This window comes from Seriola aureovittata, chromosome 6 (genome assembly GCF_021018895.1).
Source record: "Seriola aureovittata isolate HTS-2021-v1 ecotype China chromosome 6, ASM2101889v1, whole genome shotgun sequence".
NCBI lineage: Eukaryota > Metazoa > Chordata > Actinopteri > Carangiformes > Carangidae > Seriola > Seriola aureovittata.
This window is the reverse complement of record NC_079369.1, coordinates 27,927,213-27,948,316: the sequence shown is the minus strand read 5'-3', so window position 1 is coordinate 27,948,316 and position 21,104 is coordinate 27,927,213. Positions and strand designations below refer to the sequence as shown.

The 21,104-nt window shown below is 40.8% G+C and overlaps 1 protein-coding gene across 1 annotated transcript; it reads left to right on the top strand.

The window, feature by feature from the left end:
* Positions 1–194: 194 nt before the first annotated feature.
* On the top strand, positions 195–15,952 carry cc2d2a (coiled-coil and C2 domain containing 2A). Its single transcript, XM_056379212.1, has 38 exons — positions 195–344; positions 495–576; positions 797–850; positions 1,035–1,115; positions 1,231–1,375; positions 1,724–1,815; positions 1,973–2,077; positions 2,159–2,239; positions 2,328–2,537; positions 2,945–3,110; positions 3,223–3,359; positions 3,463–3,594; positions 4,964–5,173; positions 5,318–5,424; positions 5,543–5,683; positions 6,343–6,499; positions 6,707–6,978; positions 7,268–7,445; positions 7,553–7,706; positions 7,803–7,950; positions 8,674–8,812; positions 8,929–9,132; positions 9,221–9,313; positions 9,405–9,496; positions 10,749–10,916; positions 11,094–11,154; positions 11,240–11,349; positions 11,589–11,685; positions 11,779–11,877; positions 11,970–12,146; positions 12,553–12,756; positions 12,846–12,935; positions 13,025–13,138; positions 14,337–14,471; positions 14,588–14,710; positions 14,789–14,847; positions 14,936–15,113; positions 15,292–15,952. The coding sequence occupies exons 3-38, from the start codon at positions 845–847 to the stop codon at positions 15,475–15,477; spliced, it is 4,851 nt and encodes a 1,616-aa protein (XP_056235187.1). The 5' UTR covers positions 195–344; positions 495–576; positions 797–844; the 3' UTR covers positions 15,478–15,952.
* Positions 15,953–21,104: the final 5,152 nt, after the last annotated feature.

Below are 21,104 nucleotides of genomic sequence, written 5' to 3'. Positions count from 1 at the left end.
CAGCCTTAAGGGAGCATTCCATGTTGGCGTTCTGCAAAGCGCATTTTTTTGTGGCTTCTCGGAACCCGTAGTGAAGAGTTCATTGCGTCATTACGTTAGTTGATTGACAGTCTGTCGGACGAATGGAGTTCCAACACTGCCGAGGGTTGTCTGCACCGGCGTTTGTTTCCAAGGTAGGTTGAAACGTAGTTTATCTCGTTACTAGGCAGCGGTAACGGCCGTGCTACTGAGGGAGAATATTTTACACAGACTAGACCACAACAACATTAGACATAGTCAGAGCCATTTAAGCACGAGAAAATTATTGTAAAAACAACTAACATCGTCAACCTGGCCTCCTCAAGGTACTTGTTCCCGCCTTGGTTTCTTCCATAAACGACTCTAAAGTAGCTATTCCGTCTCTGAAAAGCCACATTTAGCCATCTTTAGCTAGCTAAGATAGCCTTTAAGTTAACGTTAGGTCTTCTTTAAAATAACCCCCTCTTTTATTCTAGTGACATTCGAGAAAAACTGCGGAAGAAAGGGCGTGCTTTGCAAGAAAGTTTGGTAAAAAACAAAAATGAGGACGACGTTCAGGTAAAGTCTATCATAGTTAACTTAAATGAATGCTGTTAAAGGTTTAAGTTAAGTCTTGTTTTGCTACTTTGGACACCCAGCATCAAATGAACAAGAGCCCTCCCCGACAAGACTCAACATGACCCGGAGGAGCGGCTCACTTTATACACACTCAAGAAATACACAGGGACAGAGATAAGAGAGCTGCTAACGCTTTAGTAAATGTAATTGTACTCAATAGGCTCTGGTTCCATCTACTACGTTGAGTGAGGAGAAACGACACACCACAATGAAGGTTGGTGTGTGTTTGTTACTGTAGACTGTAGATCAACCCCTCCATTCGTCTGTACTGCTGGCTGCCTGACTCAACCTCTCTACTGTATAGCCTTTTCATATGAATCCTCTTTCATTTTAAGAACTGTGAATGCAGCTGCAGTTCTGTTGCTGCTTGTCTTAACTGTGGGTTTGTGAAACAACAGGAACCTCAAGGCAGTGATGAAGATCCAGGAGAGACACTCAAACGCACGTTACGGGCTCAGAGACAGAGGAGGAAGAAGAGGGTAAATCTTCCTCTGGCACCCTCTCAGTCCTCATTCCCTTATTCTTTAATTGTACCCACTTATCAGCTGTAACAATAAACTGTTAATCCCCGCCCAATTTCTTGTTGTATTTTAGCTGCTTGAACAGTCTTCAGCTCAGGAGTCCAATGATGATGTGGAAGAAATATCCACCATTCAGCCCCACAGTGAAGATGAGGAATCAGCTGAGGGGGCAGCTGACCCAGTGGTTTTGTCCAGACCTCCAACTGGTTCTCAGAGTGGTTGGTGTCCATGATCTCGCTAAAACGGCCTCGCCTTTTATACTAGTTGTTCCTTTATCCTGAAGTGCATGGATATGTTTCACTTTCATTTCAACATAGTGAGCCAAACTTCTCAAAATACAGCCACAGAAACACTTTAAAGTAAGAATTAAAAACAACGAAATTACTGTTTAAATCTGTAAATATCTTATGAAACAATAAGTAAACAAATCTGAGAAGCTGACCAAGCACTCAGCAGCATCATTAGGTAAAAGATAGAGATGATTTAGTCTGTAAGTACTGAGGTTTGATAACTGGCCATATACAATACTGAGTATTGTTGTTTCATGATGTTCCTCTGTCTTCTAGGTCTCTCCCCAAGACTTAAACTTACTTCCCACTCTCAGCGTTTAGACAGCTTTGTGACACGACACTTGGAGGAGAAGCTGAGAGCAGCCAGAGTAAGACTAGTTTTCTTTTTTCCACATAAACCAGTTTTGGGTTTGAATAAAAATTTGAAAGATATCTTTTCCAAAATCCTCTTGTTTGATAAAAATGTCTAATTGCTGACTCTTGATGAAAAGTACCTATGCATAATGAATGGCTCTCGTATTCCAGTCTAAAGGTGAGAGCCTTCAGCAAGAGGAGGAGGTCTCTCTTGAGCCAGCCAGTCGCCTCCAAAGCCTCAGAGACAGAGACACTGTAACAAGGTTTGACCAAGAGGTGAGCATATACATCAATAACCATGATTGTACCCCTGTAATACAGACCAGCAGTGGAAGGTTAACTACCAGAGTTTTACAGGTTGATCCCGACAGAGCTGGAAGACATGATGTCCCTCTGGACCTCAGCAGCAGGGTCAAGTTCAGAGGAATGGCAAAACGAGTAAGGCTTTAAAAAAAAAACAATTCAATCCCTTATGTGCAAATCGTTTGTATCGTTGCATTTATTGATTTATTCTTTTCAAATACAGGCAGAGAGTGGCCTACCGACTGCTGAGGAGTCATACAATTTCTTTACATTCAACTTTGAGCCAGATCCACAAGATGAAGCGGAGAGGATTAGCAGGAAAAGACAAAAACAGAAAAAAACAGCTGAGGATGACGGAGATGAAGAAGGACGAGATGAAGCTGAAGAAGATGGTGAAGTAGATGAAGATAATGAGGATGAAAGGGAAGACCAGGTAAGACACCAACAATTTTGTAAGTAGTCACTTGTCGTGTTGACTTTTCCAATTGTGTGACTGTTTCTAATACATTATGTGAACCATACAAAAACTACACCTTTAATTATATTGAGGCTTATTACAGTTGGTTAAGCAGCATGTTTTCAGCATTTGCATCCATTACGTGAGAAATACAATACAATACAATACATTTTTCATGTTTGACTGTGAGGGTACGGAATATTTAATTTGAAAAAGACATTTTGATGCTTAGCGTGTGAGTTAGGACCATATTTAGTGCTTGTTTCATCTCTTCCTCTTTGGTCTGCTACATTATCATAATGCACATCTATGTATAATCGCACTTGCAGTTGCATAAGACTCAAGCAGGTTTCAAATGCCTCATATTCTTTTTCCCGCCTTAGAGTGAAGAAGCTCCTCTTGTACGAGATGCAGAGGAGGATTTATTCGTCATTGAACAGTCGTCCCAAGACTTCCTGGAAGTGAGGAAAGCAGAGTATGTTGGGTACCAAAAACTTATTCAGAGGGAGAGAAACAGTGAGCTTTTCTTTACGCCAAGTTTTCAAACAGGTATTCCGTCATGTACTAAACCACCTTATTCCAATGCACAACTCTTAAATACTATGATGTCAGCTTTATCTTTCTGTTCAGTATAATAACTATTTATTTATTACAATCACAGTTCCAACCTCCATTAAACTGCCTGAAAACATGAAGCCCCGTTATCTAGAGGACGAGGGTCTGTATGTAGGGGAGAGGCCTCCTGTGTCACTGACTAATGAGAATATTCTGGAGAACCGCATTTTGAAGATGGAAGAGGTAATCTCAACCAACATGCCCAACCGTTCAACAACATCACTGGTTCTGAAGCTTCCAGGAATTCTCTAAAATATGTCTGTTTTTATTTGTATCACTTGTTAAGGGAAGGAAATGGTTTGGAGATGACGGCAGGATCATAGCTCTGCCTGACCCCATAAAGGAATCATCTACAAGACCCCCTCTCTTCCACATGGAGGAGGACCTGGACCCTGCACTGCAAACTGTATACAGGAAGGTCAGGCACATGCCCACTGTGACTCTCACTTCGATCACATCTAAAGCCCTGTGCACATTCATGCACGGAAAGGGTTGCAGCGCCCTCAGATTTGAGTGTTCTCTAACCCCTTTGCCATTTTGAAAGAAAGCTGAAGGGCAGTTTGACATTTGATACAAAGGAACATGGGGGGGGGGATTTATCAGGGAATAGAGCAGAGAGGTGGAGGCTGACACATCTGTGGCGCCATCGTTACAGACAATATACACTTATATCTAAACTCCAACACGGCATCATGGGTAATGGAACTAATACAAGCTGTGAAGTTACCTTTGAAGAAGAGCTGACATAAAAATTAAATATTAGGTTTATATGCATTTACCTGTTCTTAATATTGGCTTTTGCTAGAAACAAGACAGTGGATTATTTTCATCATCCATTAATCTGCTGATTATTTTCTCAATTATCAATCAATCTTAAACAAAGGGACAAATCCACACAAATCACCCTGAAGAACCAGGTAATATAGGTTATGTATTTTTGTTGAAAAATTGATTAAACAATTAACTTATTATCAAAATAGTTGCCAATTAATTGTCTGTCAATCTACTAATCAATTAAAAGACTAATTGTTTAAGCTCTAAAGTAGAGTTTGGCAACAAAGCAATAAATCTGTTAAATAAAAAGAGCTGTAGTACATGAGCTAATCAGTTAATGAGCTACTTGTTGCAGCTCGAGTGAAAACAGAAATGTATTAAATATCTCTTGTGTTACATGTGGTTCACTTCTTTCATCCACTGATTCATAAAGGATAAATGGTATGGCAATTTGGATAAAGGTGAGTTATGTGTTCTCTCTGAGTTGAATCTGGATTTCATGATTCATCTGCATCCTTATGAAAAGCAGTTAATTCTAGACTTTACTAATCACAATTTTGGAAATGGTGTGACTGACAGTAGAACCAAAATATGGCCACTACTGTACATAAACCCTCAGTGAACTGATGATGGTTACACATATCCGAAGCAGTGTTAAGCTCTGGTTCACTGGATAGGAAACAAGTCTGCATCACCTTAGTACCATCAAAGATCTTCATGTATTTTTTTTAAATTCAGGAGATAGGTGCAGCTGTCAGAGGTGATCATCTGGGAAACAGAGCATTCGTTGTACTTCAGTTGGGTGTTTATGGTACATTATTGTCATGCATGACATTACATTACATTACAGCACCCCCTAATGGGGCTATTAATCCAGCCAACAATTTCATGCTTCCTTAAGTTTGCACACATACTTAGACACATACAAGCAAAGCACAGGCGCTGAATATATTTCATAGCGATCATTATTTTACAGAACATCACATGATGGATGATGTTATTCAATCCACCAGGCAGTGAAGTCCAAGTATGCAGATCTGTACATCACCGGCACAGCGGATGCTGAGGGAGATTACCAACTTGATGTTGATGTTGCTGGTCTGATCTTCTCCCATCACCCTCTCTTCAGTCGTGAACATGTCCTGGGCGCCCGTCTAGCTCAGTTGTATGATCAGTACCTCACCAGGCAGCACAATAACCTCACAGGACACCTTACTGACAAGGTAAACTCCACCAGCTGACTAACACTAAGCCTTCATATCTGTAGAATACATTTGAAATGTTCTTTTATTATTAAAAGAGGCTATATATATATATATATGTGTGTGTATATATGCAGTTTATTTAGTATTTTCTGTCTGCTGCAGCTGAATGGATTGAGGAGTGCACTACGGAATATGCTTGAGATCCACGGCAGGCAGAGCCTCACTCAGGCCATGCAGCAGAGGATATCTGAGTACAGTCTGGAGGTTCGGTGAGTTCACCAGATTGTCTCCAATCCAAGTCCTATTCAGCCTAGAAGCATGTACAGTACCCTTGGAACTATGACAATCAATATTCCTGCTGTATGTTTGTCCTTCAAACTATCATAGAAACACACGGCAGCTGCGAGACACTGAGCAGGAGAAAGACCGGACTCTGCTGAAGAACATAGTTAAAGTGTGGAAGGAGATCAAGGCCCTAAGAGAGTTTCAGAAGTTCACCAACACACCTTATAAGCTCTACCTCAGAAGGTAGATCTCTACATCTCTAGAATGTTATTGCTTTACAACCCCTAACAAATACAATGGCAAGAAAAAATATGTGAACCCTCTGGAATGACCTGCTTTTCTGCCCTGATTTGTCATAAAATGTGATCTGATTTTCATCTAAGTCAAAAATGTAGACAATCACAGTGTCCCTAAACCTGGGCACCAATAACCTCAAACAAGAGCTTCCTGATCAGATCTGCTCAATGTTCAGGGGAGGATTGGACCATTCTTCTTTAAAGAGCTGCTTCAGCCCAGACATATTCTCGGGATGTCTGGTTTTCACGTTTCTATTCAGGACAGAGGGACAGGATCAGAGGCAGCGAAGCTCCAGATCATGATGCTCCCTCCACCCAGCTTCACCTTTGGGATGATGATGTTGGGATGTTAGTATGCAGTTCCCTTTCTACACCATGCATAATGCTGCATGTTTTCCCCAAACAATTCAACCTTAGTTTCATCAGTCCATAAAACATTTTCCCAGTATATTTAAGGACATGTTTGTACATAAATGGAGGTAATTCCTAAGAGTTCACTTACTTTTTCCTGCCACTGTATTTACCGAATAATGTGTCTGTTATCTTGTTGTGTCCTACATATTCTCCTATGTTACTAATGTCCCGTGGTGTCCACATTTGCTCCAGAGAGAATGTAGACCGGCCGTCAGATGAGCAAAAGTATGAAGATGAAATCTTGGCAGAGGTTGTGGAATTGGAGGCTGAGAGTGAGGAGGACTACCAGAGAGAGCTGGTTGAGTACAGGAAACAGCTGGAGGAGTGGAAGCTCTCGAGAAGAAAACAGGTGCCTACCGACAGTATTTACTATTTATTTAGCTTAGCTCAGTCATTTTCTTACACCTGATTAGATATGTTTATTAGCATCATTAGTTTCTGAGAAAAAAAAGTTAAAATTGTGGTTTGAGATCAGAATAGCCTTGTATATTGTGTGCATATATAAACATATAATGATACCCAAGCATGCTGTATATCTTGTGTTCCTTGTTTTCAGAAAACCAAAAAGAAAAAGAGAAAAAAGAAGAAGAAAGGACAGGTACAGGGCGATACAGAAGAAGAAGAAGAAGACCAAGAGTTGAGCGAATCAGAAGGGCCCGTTGAAGAAGACCTCCCAAAGCCAGAGCCTCCTAAGAAGCCAGACTTTGACTCTATAGAGCAGCAAGTCAGAGAGAAAGCCTCTAGGATACGCAGGAAACCAGGAGAGTCCATCCTGATCCCTGAGCTGTCGGCATCCGGAAAGATCACCGCCAATGAACTCTGCCCCAGGTATGAGCAGAAACATGGAGAATGTCTGTTTCTTCAGACAGATTTTAGAGAAGATTTTAATTTAATAAAAGTATGCAGAAACAACAAATAAATCCACTTGTGTCACGATACTGCAACTTGAATTAAGGCTATTGTGAAACAGCTTCATTTGTCTTTGAAACTAATGAAATGATCTCACCCGATGGTTGATTCCTCTCTTGTTTTGAGAAAAGCAAGATGATCGAAGACGATCTGCACTTTGATTGTGGTACAGTGGATGTTTTATCATTTTGTTTTCCCCTTGTTGTAGGGCTGAAATAGCTCGAAGAGAGGATATTTCAAGGCGCTCTCTTTTCATCAAGATCCTATACAATGACAAAGAGGTTTCCCGAACTGACAGCCGCTCCCTGAACAGTGATTTCAGAGTGCACTTTGGTCAGATTTTCAATCTCAAAATAGTTAACTGTCCTCAAAGCATCAACTTGCAGGTACAGTACAGAAATAAATATTAAGTGTGCTGCTGCTGATAGATGGCCACAGGAACTGTATTCTCACCATTTCTGCACGTGTATGGTTGTGCACTGTTTGTGGGCAGGTGTTTGAGGAGATTGGATCATCATGTTCCCTCCTGGCTCAAGTGTTCGTCCCTGTGCCAGAACCCTCGGTCTTGACTGGTAGCGGCCCTCTGGAAGAATTTGAGTTTAGCAGCAACCAGAGAGAGATGTTTGACCATGAGGGAGTTGGAAGTGGTAAATGTCTAAATTTGAAACCATTTCAGTAACAAGCCAGCTTGTCATTTAACTTATCTCAGTCCCTGTCCTCCTGTCTCTCGTATGTCTCTTCAGATGTCCCCCTCTCCTTTGAGGCTGATGGCAGTAACAAACAGATCCTGCTGACCTCCGGTAAGCTGTCGTGCTGTGTTTCTTGGGGCATTGGGGAGGATGATGTACCGCTTGCCCCTCCTGTGTCTCAACACCCTGCTGGCGTACACAGGTAGTATCACTTTAAGTACACTATTGGAGGTTTTACATTCTTTAGCTCATGAACTACAAACCCTGTATTATTTACATCCCTTCTGAGCATTTTACAAAGCATAGCACAGGTGGTTATATTCATGAATGCATTTTCCTACTCTCTAGCCAGCCAGTGGTTTCAGTTTATGTCAGCATGATATAAACTTTGCAGCTTGAAACTTGTTTAATTCAATTCAATTCATTTTTATTTGTATAGCGCCAAATCATAACAAACATTATCCCAAGGCACTTCATAAGCTAAGGTCAAGTCATAGAATATTATATTATAAAGAGAAACACAGCAGTTCACAATGAGCAGCACTTGGCAACAGTGAGGAGGAAAAACTCCCTTTTAACAGGAAAAAAACAGAACCGGACTCAGGGTGGGCGGAGGTCTGACTCGACCGGTTGGGTTGGGGGGGGGTACTCTTAGTCAAATTGCCATACCATAGACATTCCCATGCATGCTTATTGTATGTGTTTTCAGCTGTATTCTCTAATAACAAAGCTCATAAATGAAGCTCAAGGCTCATTAATTGTTGATGCAAATAAGTAACTCATAGCAGGTTTAGAAAAATAGTCTTTAGTTTTATTGTGTTCACAGTGTGGAGTTTATGACCTAAAACACCTTGTGCTTTGTCAATGTAACACATGACTCAAGAACACTGTAGCTTTTAGTCATTTTAATCACTTTGTGTTTCAGTGGCTTGGCCCGTCTTGATGCCGTCACATATATTGGTGCATCTGGACTCTATGACATGAAAAAAATTGGGGAGTGGGCCACACAGTCACGATTGGACCCCAATGATCCAAAGAATGCCTCCATCATGCAGCTACTCAAGGTGGGTACCAGAATACAGGACTGTGCATCACAATGACGTCTCAACAACCCCTGGAGACTTCAAGTTTTTCATTTTTGTAACGAACACTTTCTCTCTTTGTGTCTGTGGTTCACCAGGTGGCCAGCAGTGGAGAGGTGACAGCTCCGGAGTACTTCCGTCTGGAACAGCTCCAGGAAGAGTTTAACTTTGTGACTGATGAAGAGTTTGAGAGGTCCAGGAGATTTCGCCTGCTCAGGCTCCGGAGCCAAGAAGTTGCAGAGTTTCGAAATTACAAATTTATTCCTGCTCTGGAGAGAGAAGTCCCTGATAAGACGTTCCAGGTCAGCCTTCCAAATATTTACATGATGTAGAATATTATGAATATGGCAGAATGAGGATGAGGATTTTCTTTGTTTAAAATGATTTCAGGAGTATGAGAAGAGACTGAAAGAAGGAGAGATTATTGACACCAAAGAACATCTGGATTCACACAGAGCTTTAGTTGCCAAATACCTTCAGAAAGTAAGAAACACATTTGATCTAAACATATTTCTAACCCAGTATTTAGCATATGGTTGCGCTTAGTGTAACATATTTTGGAATTTTCCCACAGATCCGAGAATCAGTCATCAACAGATTTCTTCTTGCCAAGCATCACTACCTCCTGTCAGACATAGTTGTAGAAGAGGAGATACCTAGCATTGGGTAAATACCCCCCGCCAACATTAACTCCCAGCCTTTATGTTTGTGTTATGCATGTTATGTGTTACAGTAAACATATGTCTTTTTTGTCAGTCACTAAATACTAAAGGCTACTCTGTGTATTGTAATGTATCATTTCTGTGGACGCCACGCTTATTCGTCTTGTCAGATAGAATTGAAAAATGACTGAACTCCCTGCTCCAGTTGTAAAGAAAAAGATTAAATAACTTGGAGTACCTTGAACTGTGGGATCAACAGCCAAATCCACCTATCAGAAAGAGTGACAGGGCCTATATAAACCACAAGCTGGTGTAAGTATGTTTCTTGGCCTGATGTTGTTTCGGTTTATTTGATCTCGACTCAACACTGCATTCCCCTGGCTGAGTAATACTGTTCTCTGGAACTGTTCAAGGTGGTGTCTCAGAGCAGGTCTCACAACATGTGGACATGATGAGAGAAAATCAGAAATTAATTTCAGTCTTCGATGATGTCTGAGCAGATTTATGCACGTTGATGTACACCAGTGTCAGTCAGACTGTTAAGTGTTTCTTTGCACATTTTTTTCATTATTGAGGTGAATGTTATAATTTCTTCTGTTCCATTTTTCTGATATTCTCCTGCTGTGCGTTTTTAACAGTGGTGCAGGTCCTGGGTATGTGCTTAGAGTTTCTTTCTTTTTCTCCCACCCCCTGTGTCTCTGTTTCTCCATTTAGTTTGAACCCTGAGAACCAGTACAGTAGTGACAGTCTGCCTTTTGTTGTATTCAGTCCTTCTAGGAATCTGCAGAAGATGTAGTCCAGTTTAAAATCATAAAACTTTGATAATAGATAAATGTTACCATCAATGAAATAGTAGTGAGGCACAAAAATGTTAAATTAAACTTTTTTTTTTTTTTTTTTAAATTAGGCAGTTTTGCCTAAATGTATTCATCTTGCGTTGGCTGCTATGATACTGAGAGATTGCTAACTGCAGAGTTGCTCTCTTCTTCATGACAAAGTATTGTAGCTGGACACAGTAGATACAAATTAAGCAACACAGTATAAACCAGTTTTTCTTACCGTGCCACCAAAGGTCACATGGGAATGAGATGTTGAGATTCAACATATCACTGTTTTGATGGCAAAATCGCAAATACCTGGAGGGACTGTGTACTGTTGGTGGTAATAATCCCATGAAAATGTGTACTTATACTTACTCGCATTCAGTCTGATGTCAGTTTAAATGAATGACTGAATCAAGGTGTTTGTTGTGACAGGCTTCTGGGACTCAACCTTTTCAAGCTGGCTGAGCCCAAGCGGCCGCTGAAACCTCAGAGGAAAGATAGAAAGAAGGTGACGGCTCAGAATCTGTCAGATGGAGACATCAAACTTCTGATCAACCTCATCCGGGCCTATGACATCCCCATCCGCAGACCCCAGAGCAAGTGAGTGTCCAGCGCACCAAGCCTGAATCAGAATACATTAGAGTCTAATGAAAGTCCTCATTTACCCTCAGGCATTTTCTTAAAAATATTAGTATTGTATTTCTGTTGTGATGACTTTTCAAGAGTTTTGACACTAGAGAAAATGCTGAACTTTGTTTTAATGCATTTTTATTGCAGTAAATCAGCACAGTCGCCTCAGAGCGCCATCCAGGTCGGCTCCGATTGGCTCCTCAGCCAGGTACAATACACCTTAACCCTATTGCAGAGCTTTCTGCAATGTGATCTGTTTTATTTATATTATCTGTCCTTTTGTGTTTATGTAGGTACAAGTGCGGCCATTCGTGGAGGTTTCCTTCCAGCGCACCGTACTTCAAACAACCACAGCGGATGGACCGAACCCCTGCTGGAACGAGGAGCTGCAGCTGCCATTCAGGTGAACAACAACAACAACAACAACAGTTTATTTCATGGCTTGACTTTTTTCTGGTGACATGCAGGTTCAGCATAGTCCCAGTACATCCAGTGGCTCGTAAGATGTATAACTATCTGAGACAGTATCAGGAAGATTGAATGAAAGTTTATTGAATAGTTTCTAGTTCTATGTCATTTTAATTAGCACTTAATTGCGTTAATTTCAATAATGTAGCTGAATTCTGGCTTTCTTCTCTGCAGTGCCCCGAATGGTGACTACAGCACTGCAAGCTTACAGTCAGTCAAAGATGAAGTCTTCATCAGCATATTTGATGAGGTGGTTTATGAAACTGGAATGGTGAGTAAAACACTGTGATGTTCCGTTTCTCTCATCTCACTCACAGTGTTTGTGTGAGGATATGTTCCTTTAACTGCAGTGTTTTACTTTCAGAATGATGCAGACAGAGGAAAATCAATACACACCCGCACAGAGAAGCACTGGTTAGGTTCTGTCAGGATTCCTTTCAGCACCATTTATTCTCAGGCCAGGGTGAGAGTCCTGAGATGCTGTGGCTTTATTTACAGAAAAGGCACAAAAACTGTCTACACTATTGACTTATTTTTTTCATTTGCATCTGGCAGATTGATGGAACATTCAAGGTGAATACACCAGCAGTGTTGCTGGGGTACAGCAAGGAGCGGAGCCATGGCACTAATGATGGTTATGATATTTTGCGGAGCCTGAGTGAGGGAGCATTTATCACACTGTTCATCACCATTGAACCTCAGCTGGTGCCTGGGGAGTCTATTAGGGAGAAGGTAAGTCACATCCAGTGCAGACCTAAAGGATGGAGTGTGTATGCTTTTTAGTTCCCATTCTGCATCACTGTGTCATATTCATTTATGTCTTTAGATTAGTTTCTTTTTTAATATTTTGACATTTATGTTCACATCCAGTTAATTTAAAGTGTATTTGTTTGATCATAGAAGTTTAACATCAGTATATTAATTTTCTCTTATTTTTTTCATCCTTTTGTGTCACTTACTTGATTTGTCTCTGCTGCATGTACTAGATAAAGGAAATTAAGGTAAAAGCCCTTTAGAACACTCATCCTCCTTTATTCATCTAATCCACCCATTCCTGAACACATTGTTCTCAAGGTATATTAATAAATCTACATAGTGTTGACACCTGTATTCATCCAATTTTGACTTTGGTGTGCAGTTTGACAGCCAGGAAGATGAGCGTTTACTGCAGGCTTCAGAGAGATTTGAGCGGGATGCAGCACAGGGATATCCAGACAGACCCTGCATTACAACTGTCATAGACCTCAATGGGAAGACAGTCTTCATCACGCGTTATATTCGACCACTCAACCCCCCACAAGAGTTACTGGATGCCTTCCCTAATAACCCCCAGGAAACCACGGTCAGTGTGATTGAACTGAATATAGAAAGCAGCTCTCCAGTTGCCTGTATTCGTTATTTATTGGGGCCACTTCTTCTCTCTCTAATCAGGCCCTGGTCGCCCGGTTTGTCTCGCTCATCCCTTTCTTGCCAGACAGAGTTTCATTCTCCGGTGCCTGTGACCTGTGGAGCACCTGTGATGTGAGTCAACTCTCTGTGAGACATTGTTTTTGTAAAAGGAGAGGAATGCCCATCTTACGCTACCTTGTGTTTCCTCTTCTTGTTTATAGCAATTCCTCACCCTCCTAGCAGGAGATGAAGAAGAACATGCTGTACTGTTGTGCAACTACTTTCTGTCTATGGGCAAGAAAGCCTGGCTGATAATTGGCACTGCTATACCAGAGGTGGGTGACATGTGTAAAACATGAAACAGACACTTTTTCATTAGTTAATGAGATTAGAAGTGTTTGTCAGGGTTATAAAAACAAGAGTATGGTCAAAGTGTGAAATTGAGGACATAGTTGAAAACTGTAGTGGAACAGCTGTAAACAGCTGACGTCATTGAATCATAGGCCCTGTTCACACCTGGCGGGGGGGGGGGCACGGAGGGGTTGAGCGAATTACTGCTGCTCATAGCTTTAGAGTGAAATAAAGTTTTATTCATTTGAAATTGTAAAATATTTTGGTTCATTATAAACTGTTTTGGGACTAATCAGACTGTGGCAGAGGACGTCAGTAGAGTAGTTGGTCCTTCAGTGTTGCCAGGACACATTTGCGTTCACACTGACAAAACACTGTGGACACATGTGGCCCAGACCACCTCTGAATGTGAGTGATCAGATCTCAAATGCATCCTCAATGCGTCTTAGTGGCGTTCACACCTGAACTTAGAGCTGACCACTCACCTGAGATGGATGTTAATAGCTGGTTTCAGCTCTTTATCTGTTCTCTTCTCTCCTCCTCTCTGTGCTCACATATACAGTATTTTAATACAACTGAATTCACAATAAAGCTGTTCTCATTCACATGTTTTGTCTGAAGTTTGAAACAGTGACTGAAACATGGCACATTAAGACTACAGATTAACCAGCAGTCACCTCCAAGCTGCTGCTAAAATCCTGAATTTATAACCACAACGTTGTCTGACAAAATCACCAAACACATCAGTTCAAGACAAAGACTGAGCTGTGATTTCAGATGGATTTGCTGTAACATGATCAGTCACAGAGAAAGTTAGAAGAGACATTTTATTTGATCTCTCATACAACTGACCTTTCTGCCAGTTACCGATACAGAGAGGACAGAACTCGAGACTCTCTTCTATGGAAAGTAGCGAAGGTTTCTCACTAGATTTGTCGCTAAGAGCTGTTTTGGAAAAAAGTCTCTAAATATATCAACAAATACGCTAAGCACCACTGCAGCTGTAAACACCCCTCTAGTAGAACCTGTTGGTGCCGATTTATTTTGAAAGAGCAACAGCCAGTAGACACTCAGTCAGTCATTGGCAATCATGTTTATAGGGCTACCCCCTCCAGCTAATAGTGTGGAGGTTTTAAGGCCTTCAGTGGCAGCACTAAGCTCTCTGGTCTTTCTCTTTCTCAGGGACCCACAGCTTATGTCCTGACCTCTGAGCAGAGCCGCTACCTGATCTGGAACCCCAGCAGTGGTCAGTACTATGGCCAGTATGACACCTTCTGCCCACTGCAGACTGTTGGTTGCCTGGTCAACGCTGACAACGTGAGTGAGGAGAAAGCAGCTATATGTCATTAAATAAACTGTTCACAATGTGAAGTCTGACTCTTTAATAAGTTCCTGTTTGCAGCAAATAATTGACTGTTCTGTGACCTATCTAGGTGTGGTTAAACATTCAAGAGTACATCTCACCAGTAAGGATGAGTTTTGACATCACAAAAGCCAATTTGTGGAAGCCCTTTTTCTCCAGATCCTTCTCCCACCCTGGGCTGTCTAGTGTGCAGGTGAGTGGTCTTTATCCCTGTGTAGTCTTATCGTTGGTTTTCTGGTGATGTCATCCTTGTTTCACTAAATCTCTTCAGCCGGAGGAGCTGGTGTATCGGCGCACAGACAAAGCAGCTGCTGCAGAGCTCCAGGACAGGTGAGTAGTGGCAGGTGTCTTTATTACTACTAACACTGTGTCATGTGAATTTTTACTGCAATCAAGATGAAAATTTCACTCTCCACAGAATTGAGAAGATCCTGAAGGAGAAGATCATGGAGTGGCGCCCTCGTCACCCAACCCGCTGGAACCGCTACTGCACCACCACCCTCAAACAATTCCTGCCCAAACTGGAGCTGAGTGGGGGCCGGGACATGGCTGAGGGGCACCGTCATGAGTTGCAAAGCCTGCTGGGAGACAACAGGGTGAGTCTGAAATGGGTGTGACTTAAAACAGCTACTGCACTGAGTCACCGTATGACATCAACATCAATCTATCATCTCAATGATCTCTGCTCTGTAAAAGCTGATGGAAAGCACATGATTTCACTTGGATGAGATTCATATCATAAATTACCACTAATAGTCATATGTTTCTATTTAGATCTCAGGATTCCCCCTGCATCTGCCATTCTCTGAGATTCAGCCCATCATAGAGGCGGTGTACAGCACAGGAGTCCACAATATTCAGGCATCAAACGTGGAGTTTGCCCTGGCTGTGTACGTGCACCCCTACCCCAATAACGTCCTGTCTGTGTGGGTGTACCTGGCCTCACTCGTCCGCACATGATACAGGAAACACTCATCTAACTGTTTATCACTGTGCTACTGCTTCTGCATAAATGAACTTTAGCCTTAATGAAGCTAATGAATCTCACCTTTCTGAACTTTACAGTGTTGCTTCTCTGGTAAGAGAAAAGCCATGTTGAGGCTGAGGCGTGTGTTACTGTTGCACATAACATGCTACATGCACTGAGGTACAGAATAATATAAATATATAGGAACACTTACAGACCAATCTAGCACCACAACTAAAGATCGATCATACAGTTAAATAATTCAACCTCTGACCATATCAACAAAAACAGTATTAGTCTTTAAAAAAATACTGCAGAGCTGTTAATATGTACATGTATGTAATTAACTGATAGCTCAGTGTGCTGGGCTCTTGAAATATGTTTCCCACGTCAATGCGTTGAGGCACAATGTCACATTTGCAAACCTTACAATTTGTTTTTTTCACAAGAATTAAAATAACTACAGAGTTTTGTTGTCACTGTTGTCTTATTTTGTTTATGAACTAAACATTGTAGGACTTTTGAACAGGCCAATAGATCCTGCTGCAGATCCATCAGACAAATGCAGTACTGTATTTGGCCAAGAACACAGCAGGCTGCTCCCAATCTGAGGGTGATTATTCCAACCAGATTGGTTTTCCAGGCAAACTGTGACTGCTGCAGAAGGAGTGTTGATCTGTACCCCACCTACAGAACATTCAGAGAGTGTCAGAACCCTTCACTGTTTTCACAATTTGGAAGTCTGTTCCTCTTACAGTTTTTCTCATACGCTTTGCCTCAATTCTCAAATGAGAAAAGCATTTTTCAAAACATTAAGCTTAAATCTCTGAACAATTAGTTTGGAGTTCAGAACAGATTAGAATTTCTCATTCATTCAAGCAAATTGCAGTGTTTTGGTACATGTGTGCAAAAGAGTAAGTACAATCCTCTACAAATCTGCACAAAAATCACTTGTATATGGCTGATCAAAACTGATTACCTGATTCTCAGGGAAACTGTCAAACTCTTCACAGCTTATAAACATTCTTTCATTGTTTGAGTATCACATGCAAAATGATCCATTCAATGATCAAAATCTGTCAGACATGCATGTATATGCTATAAATACCTATGACATGGAGTGTTTGTGATATCTGCTACAGTAAATTGGCTAAAGATCTGCCAGGTGAGAATAATGGACTGGGAATCACAATTAAGTTTGAAAGCATATATATATGGAGCTTTCCCACAGCACAATTGCTAACGTTTTTGACTGCCACAGAGGGAGTGTTGATCTGTATCCCACTTACAGAACATTCAGTGTCAGAACCCTTCATTGTTTTCACATTTTGTTATGTTGCCTACCCTACCCTCAGCTCTATCTACCCTGTCTGATTTGGCTGATCCGGCTGGCTAAGCAGGTGCTCCCTTCATTCTCCACCGGTCTCCAAGGCCCTAAGGCCGGTGGAGGAGGACGGGATGCCCCCAGCGGACTTCCACTCATCCATGTGTCGGTAGCTGCGCTCCTCAGCTACAAACACATAACCAGTTTGAGGTCTTATGTACAACCTCACCTCAGCAAGTGGACACTAGACCCTGATTTAAAAATATAGACTGTTTTATTCATTTTTGTTCAAAATAAATCAATACATTTGAGCCTTTTTTCAAATAGTTCAAATGTTTGTATTGGATTGGCAGCTTGTGAACATATCACTGACATATTGCTGAATGTATGAAACAAAACACTGCAGTAATAATCAGGTGTAAAGGTGCTCTGTATATAACTGTGGATGTAAAGTGTATATGTTTCTCTCATGTTTGTATTTAAGATGTGGGCTGAGCTCAGATAATATTTAACTGTATATTTGTGTGTTTGGAGGAAAGTTTCCCGCTGAATTCTTAGCTGATTAAAATGTCTGTTATTGATTAGTGCTGTAGATATGTGTGATGAATAATCAATGATAATGAATATTAGTATCATGTGATTATTTGATTGTGTCATCATGTTTAATGTCATTTTGGTTCTGCATGTTAGCCCCTAGCATTGGGCTTCCAGCCAGTTTGTTTATTTATTTGTTTATTTATTTGTTTATTGACCTATACTAATAGATTTTATTAGAGTTTGAATCCACTGGGGGCGGACAGGTGGCCTCAGGTCACCGGGAGAATCTCCCGGGTCTCCCTACTGGCCGCCCGCCCCCTGCTCCCACGGAGGACTCCTGAAAGCTCTGAGGACCGGACCACGCTTAGCCCGTCCTGCCGGCGCTCCAGCCGCTGCATATCGCAGGGGCCGGGGCGTGGATCCGGCAGGATGTGTGGGCCTCCACCGCAGCCGTGTGTCAGTGGGCTGCGATCCGGCAGAACAGAGCTTCCAACCACGGGTCCTGTGGGAGTGTGGAAGTGAGTCTGAAGACAGAAACGACTCCTATATACAACCTCGGAGAACGAGAGCTTGTGTGTGATGTCACTAGTCATTATGTGACGTCACAAGGCACGAGACTGGTTCTGGAATTGGAATTGTTATTGGAATTGAATTGAATTGAATTGCATTATGGGTAATGGCTAATACAGCGCTGTGAAACGTGTGCAAAAATGCCAAACAATTAGGCCGTTCCACTTTGTAAAATGTGATGACTTTCTGCTTCTCTTTGCCATATATGATGGTAAAATGAATGTCTCCAGGTGTCCACCTGTTGGATGAATGCTGTAATTTGCTTCAGGCTGATTCATTTGTTGCTATGGTAGCAGCTGCTTGGTTTCAATAAGAGACGCAGATAGTTTCAAACGGTGCATTTGTATTTATTTTCTTCTTCTTTACGCTGAATTAATAAACAAATAAATACAGTGCTGATCTGTAACTGTACAATACACATAAAATCATGTATGAGACTAACTGAGAATACAATATATTATGACAAGCTCATAAATATGCGACTGTAAACTGCTACAATGAGCCTGAAGTATAGCAGTAACAACATAATGTACAATATGAATCGTTACAATAAACCTCTTAAATGTTCCTTCGAAGTTTGGATCAATCTTCTGCTTTAATTAGAACAACTGTGCAGTGTTACTCATATGAACAAATCATGAAATTCTCATTTCCTTCATGAACATAAATGACACCTCTAATATTAATGAACACAGTCAATGTTTCCAACCTCAACCTCTGTTAACAGTCACTGCATAAGGCAACATCCAAGTCACTCATTTCCACTATTTTCTTACATTTTAATCATGAAAATAGTTCAGCTCTGTTCATTAAAGAAGGCTCATTCAGATCAATATACATTTTCCAGAGAGAGCATACAATTAATAATCATTTTTAGATGAATCAAATAATAAAACAATTGTTAGTTGCAAGTGTACAGAAGTCATGTGACTGAAATCAGCCTGAGGCAAAACTACAGCGAGTTTTTAACAAATGAAGCCAAAATAAAACGAGCTTTAGTAGAAGTGACATCAACCATTACAGTTTGTTTAAATCTAAGGTGCAGTGCTGAGACTTGGACAGATGAGGGCGCCACATACCATTTAATACCAGACCATAGACTGTGACAGAGTGGAACTGCAGCTGTGCTGAATATAGAGCATTTGTAGAGCAAATGATTTATTCTTTCTTGTTCAGTCATACAAAAGGTACAGTTGTTATCAATATTCATAAATCCTGAAATGTACATGTTTGTTGGATAAATTTTATGTAATATTTTCAGATGTATCTCTCTAACTTATTTTTGTGTTGTAGAGAATTTTTCTAATATGTTTAGTGGTGCATTTTTTGTTCATGATGTCAGTACCTTTAATATAAAGCGTGGATGTGGGTCTAGGAGCCTCAAGTTGCTTTTTAAAGCTTTTCATTAATTCTAATATTCCATTGGTTATGGATTTTATCACAAAGCTGAATTCTTGGAATTTGATAAGGAAAGCTTTCTCATTAAGAAATGTTTCATAGTTGAGAAGTTGCCCATTGCAGTCAATTAAGTCTTTTAAAAAATATTATGTTTTGGTCAACTCATTTTTGTAAATATAATGACTTGTTCCTGAGTGACAGTGACACCTGAGTGAACTCCTTAATATTTTATTAATTAATTTTATCTAATTAAAAGTTGTTCATAAACAACTGCAGTACTTTTGAATCATGAGTGCTGGGTTATTCTATCAGGTATTCTATCTATAAGATAGAGCATCATTATAGTCTCCTCCAATGACCATGTGTGCTTCCTTATATTTGGTTTTAAGTGCCTTTACTTTCAAACAAAGTTGTGTAAACATAATATTTGCCTGGGTTAAATGATTATAGTTGTATAAATTACATACTATAAATTGAATGTTATTTATTTAAATTAGGATTATCCATCTATCTTCATTTGAAGTTATTGACTCATTAATATCTCTTTTAAACTTGTTAAGGAGGATGGCTACACCAGCTGATTGTTGAAAGGCATGACAGAAATAACATTACATAACAACCCCACTGAGCTTTCCAAAACGTATCGTCATCACCTGAGTGAGTCTCCTGTAACAATACCGAGTCAGCATTTTTCTTCTACAGAACATACACACTGATGTCCTTTTGGTTCTGTCACAGATACCTCTGACATTAAGAGGAATCATTTTTAAAAACCCCAAAAACAAAGTGAATGAACTGGATGTCTGTTAAAGATAACCACGAACAAGTAAAGCACTGAAGTAGAAACTGTTAGAGAAATTAAATATTCGCAAGAGGAAAAACTTTCGAGTACCTATTAATTCTAAGGATTTTTTGTTTTTCAAACAATGGAGTGAATACATGGATTGAACAAAGATGTTGACGTGACAGTAAATGGTAAACCACCAATAAGAAACGGTTTTATAGAAAGCCAGAGTGAGATGAGTTACCTTTTGAATCTGTTAACACTGTATAATGCGGTAAATCTCACGCCGTCAATAACAGCAACAGGGCCTTGCCATTCGGTCTTCTTCCCTCCGGTGCGTGTTTGCTCGACAAGAGGCTTGAGTTTGTTTCTGCACTGTCTCTCCAAATAAGTTAGATCCTCAGCCATCCGAAGATTCTTTTTCTTCATGACATCAGTGTTGAGGGAAGACCTCCATACCTTGTGCCTGAAGGTATGCATGGTAAACTGCATGATGATGGGACGTGTGCTTTTATCAACTCTTGGGCGCCCGACTTGGGCACAGAGTCGACCTTGAATCCAAGCTTGCTTTTCCCCTCGGGAACGATCGGAGCCATGTTGTCCAGCACATCCTTTCTCACATCCTCCTTGCTGCTCTCCGTGAGGTTAAAAAGACGGAGATCTCTACTATACCGTTCAGTATCTTCTCGTCTTTCCTACAGGGTAGTAATCTGATCGTTCAACGTCTTCACTGTGTCATCAGTTCCTTTCCATTGAATTTCCAGCCCTATAACTTGTTCCTGCATGGTAGCGATCCCCGTCCTTGTTTTTAAAGACTATTTAGACTACTTAGAAAAACGGTCGTTCAGCCCATTAATGGCCTTTAGGATGTCAGCATTAGAGACTGCATCTTCTTTCATTCGCGGGTCTTTAGTGCAGATTTTTTGGGGGGTACGGGCTGTTGGTAGGTGTTTGGGGTAAAGGTGTAAATAAACCTGTAAATGCACTTTCAGGCTCCAAATCCAATA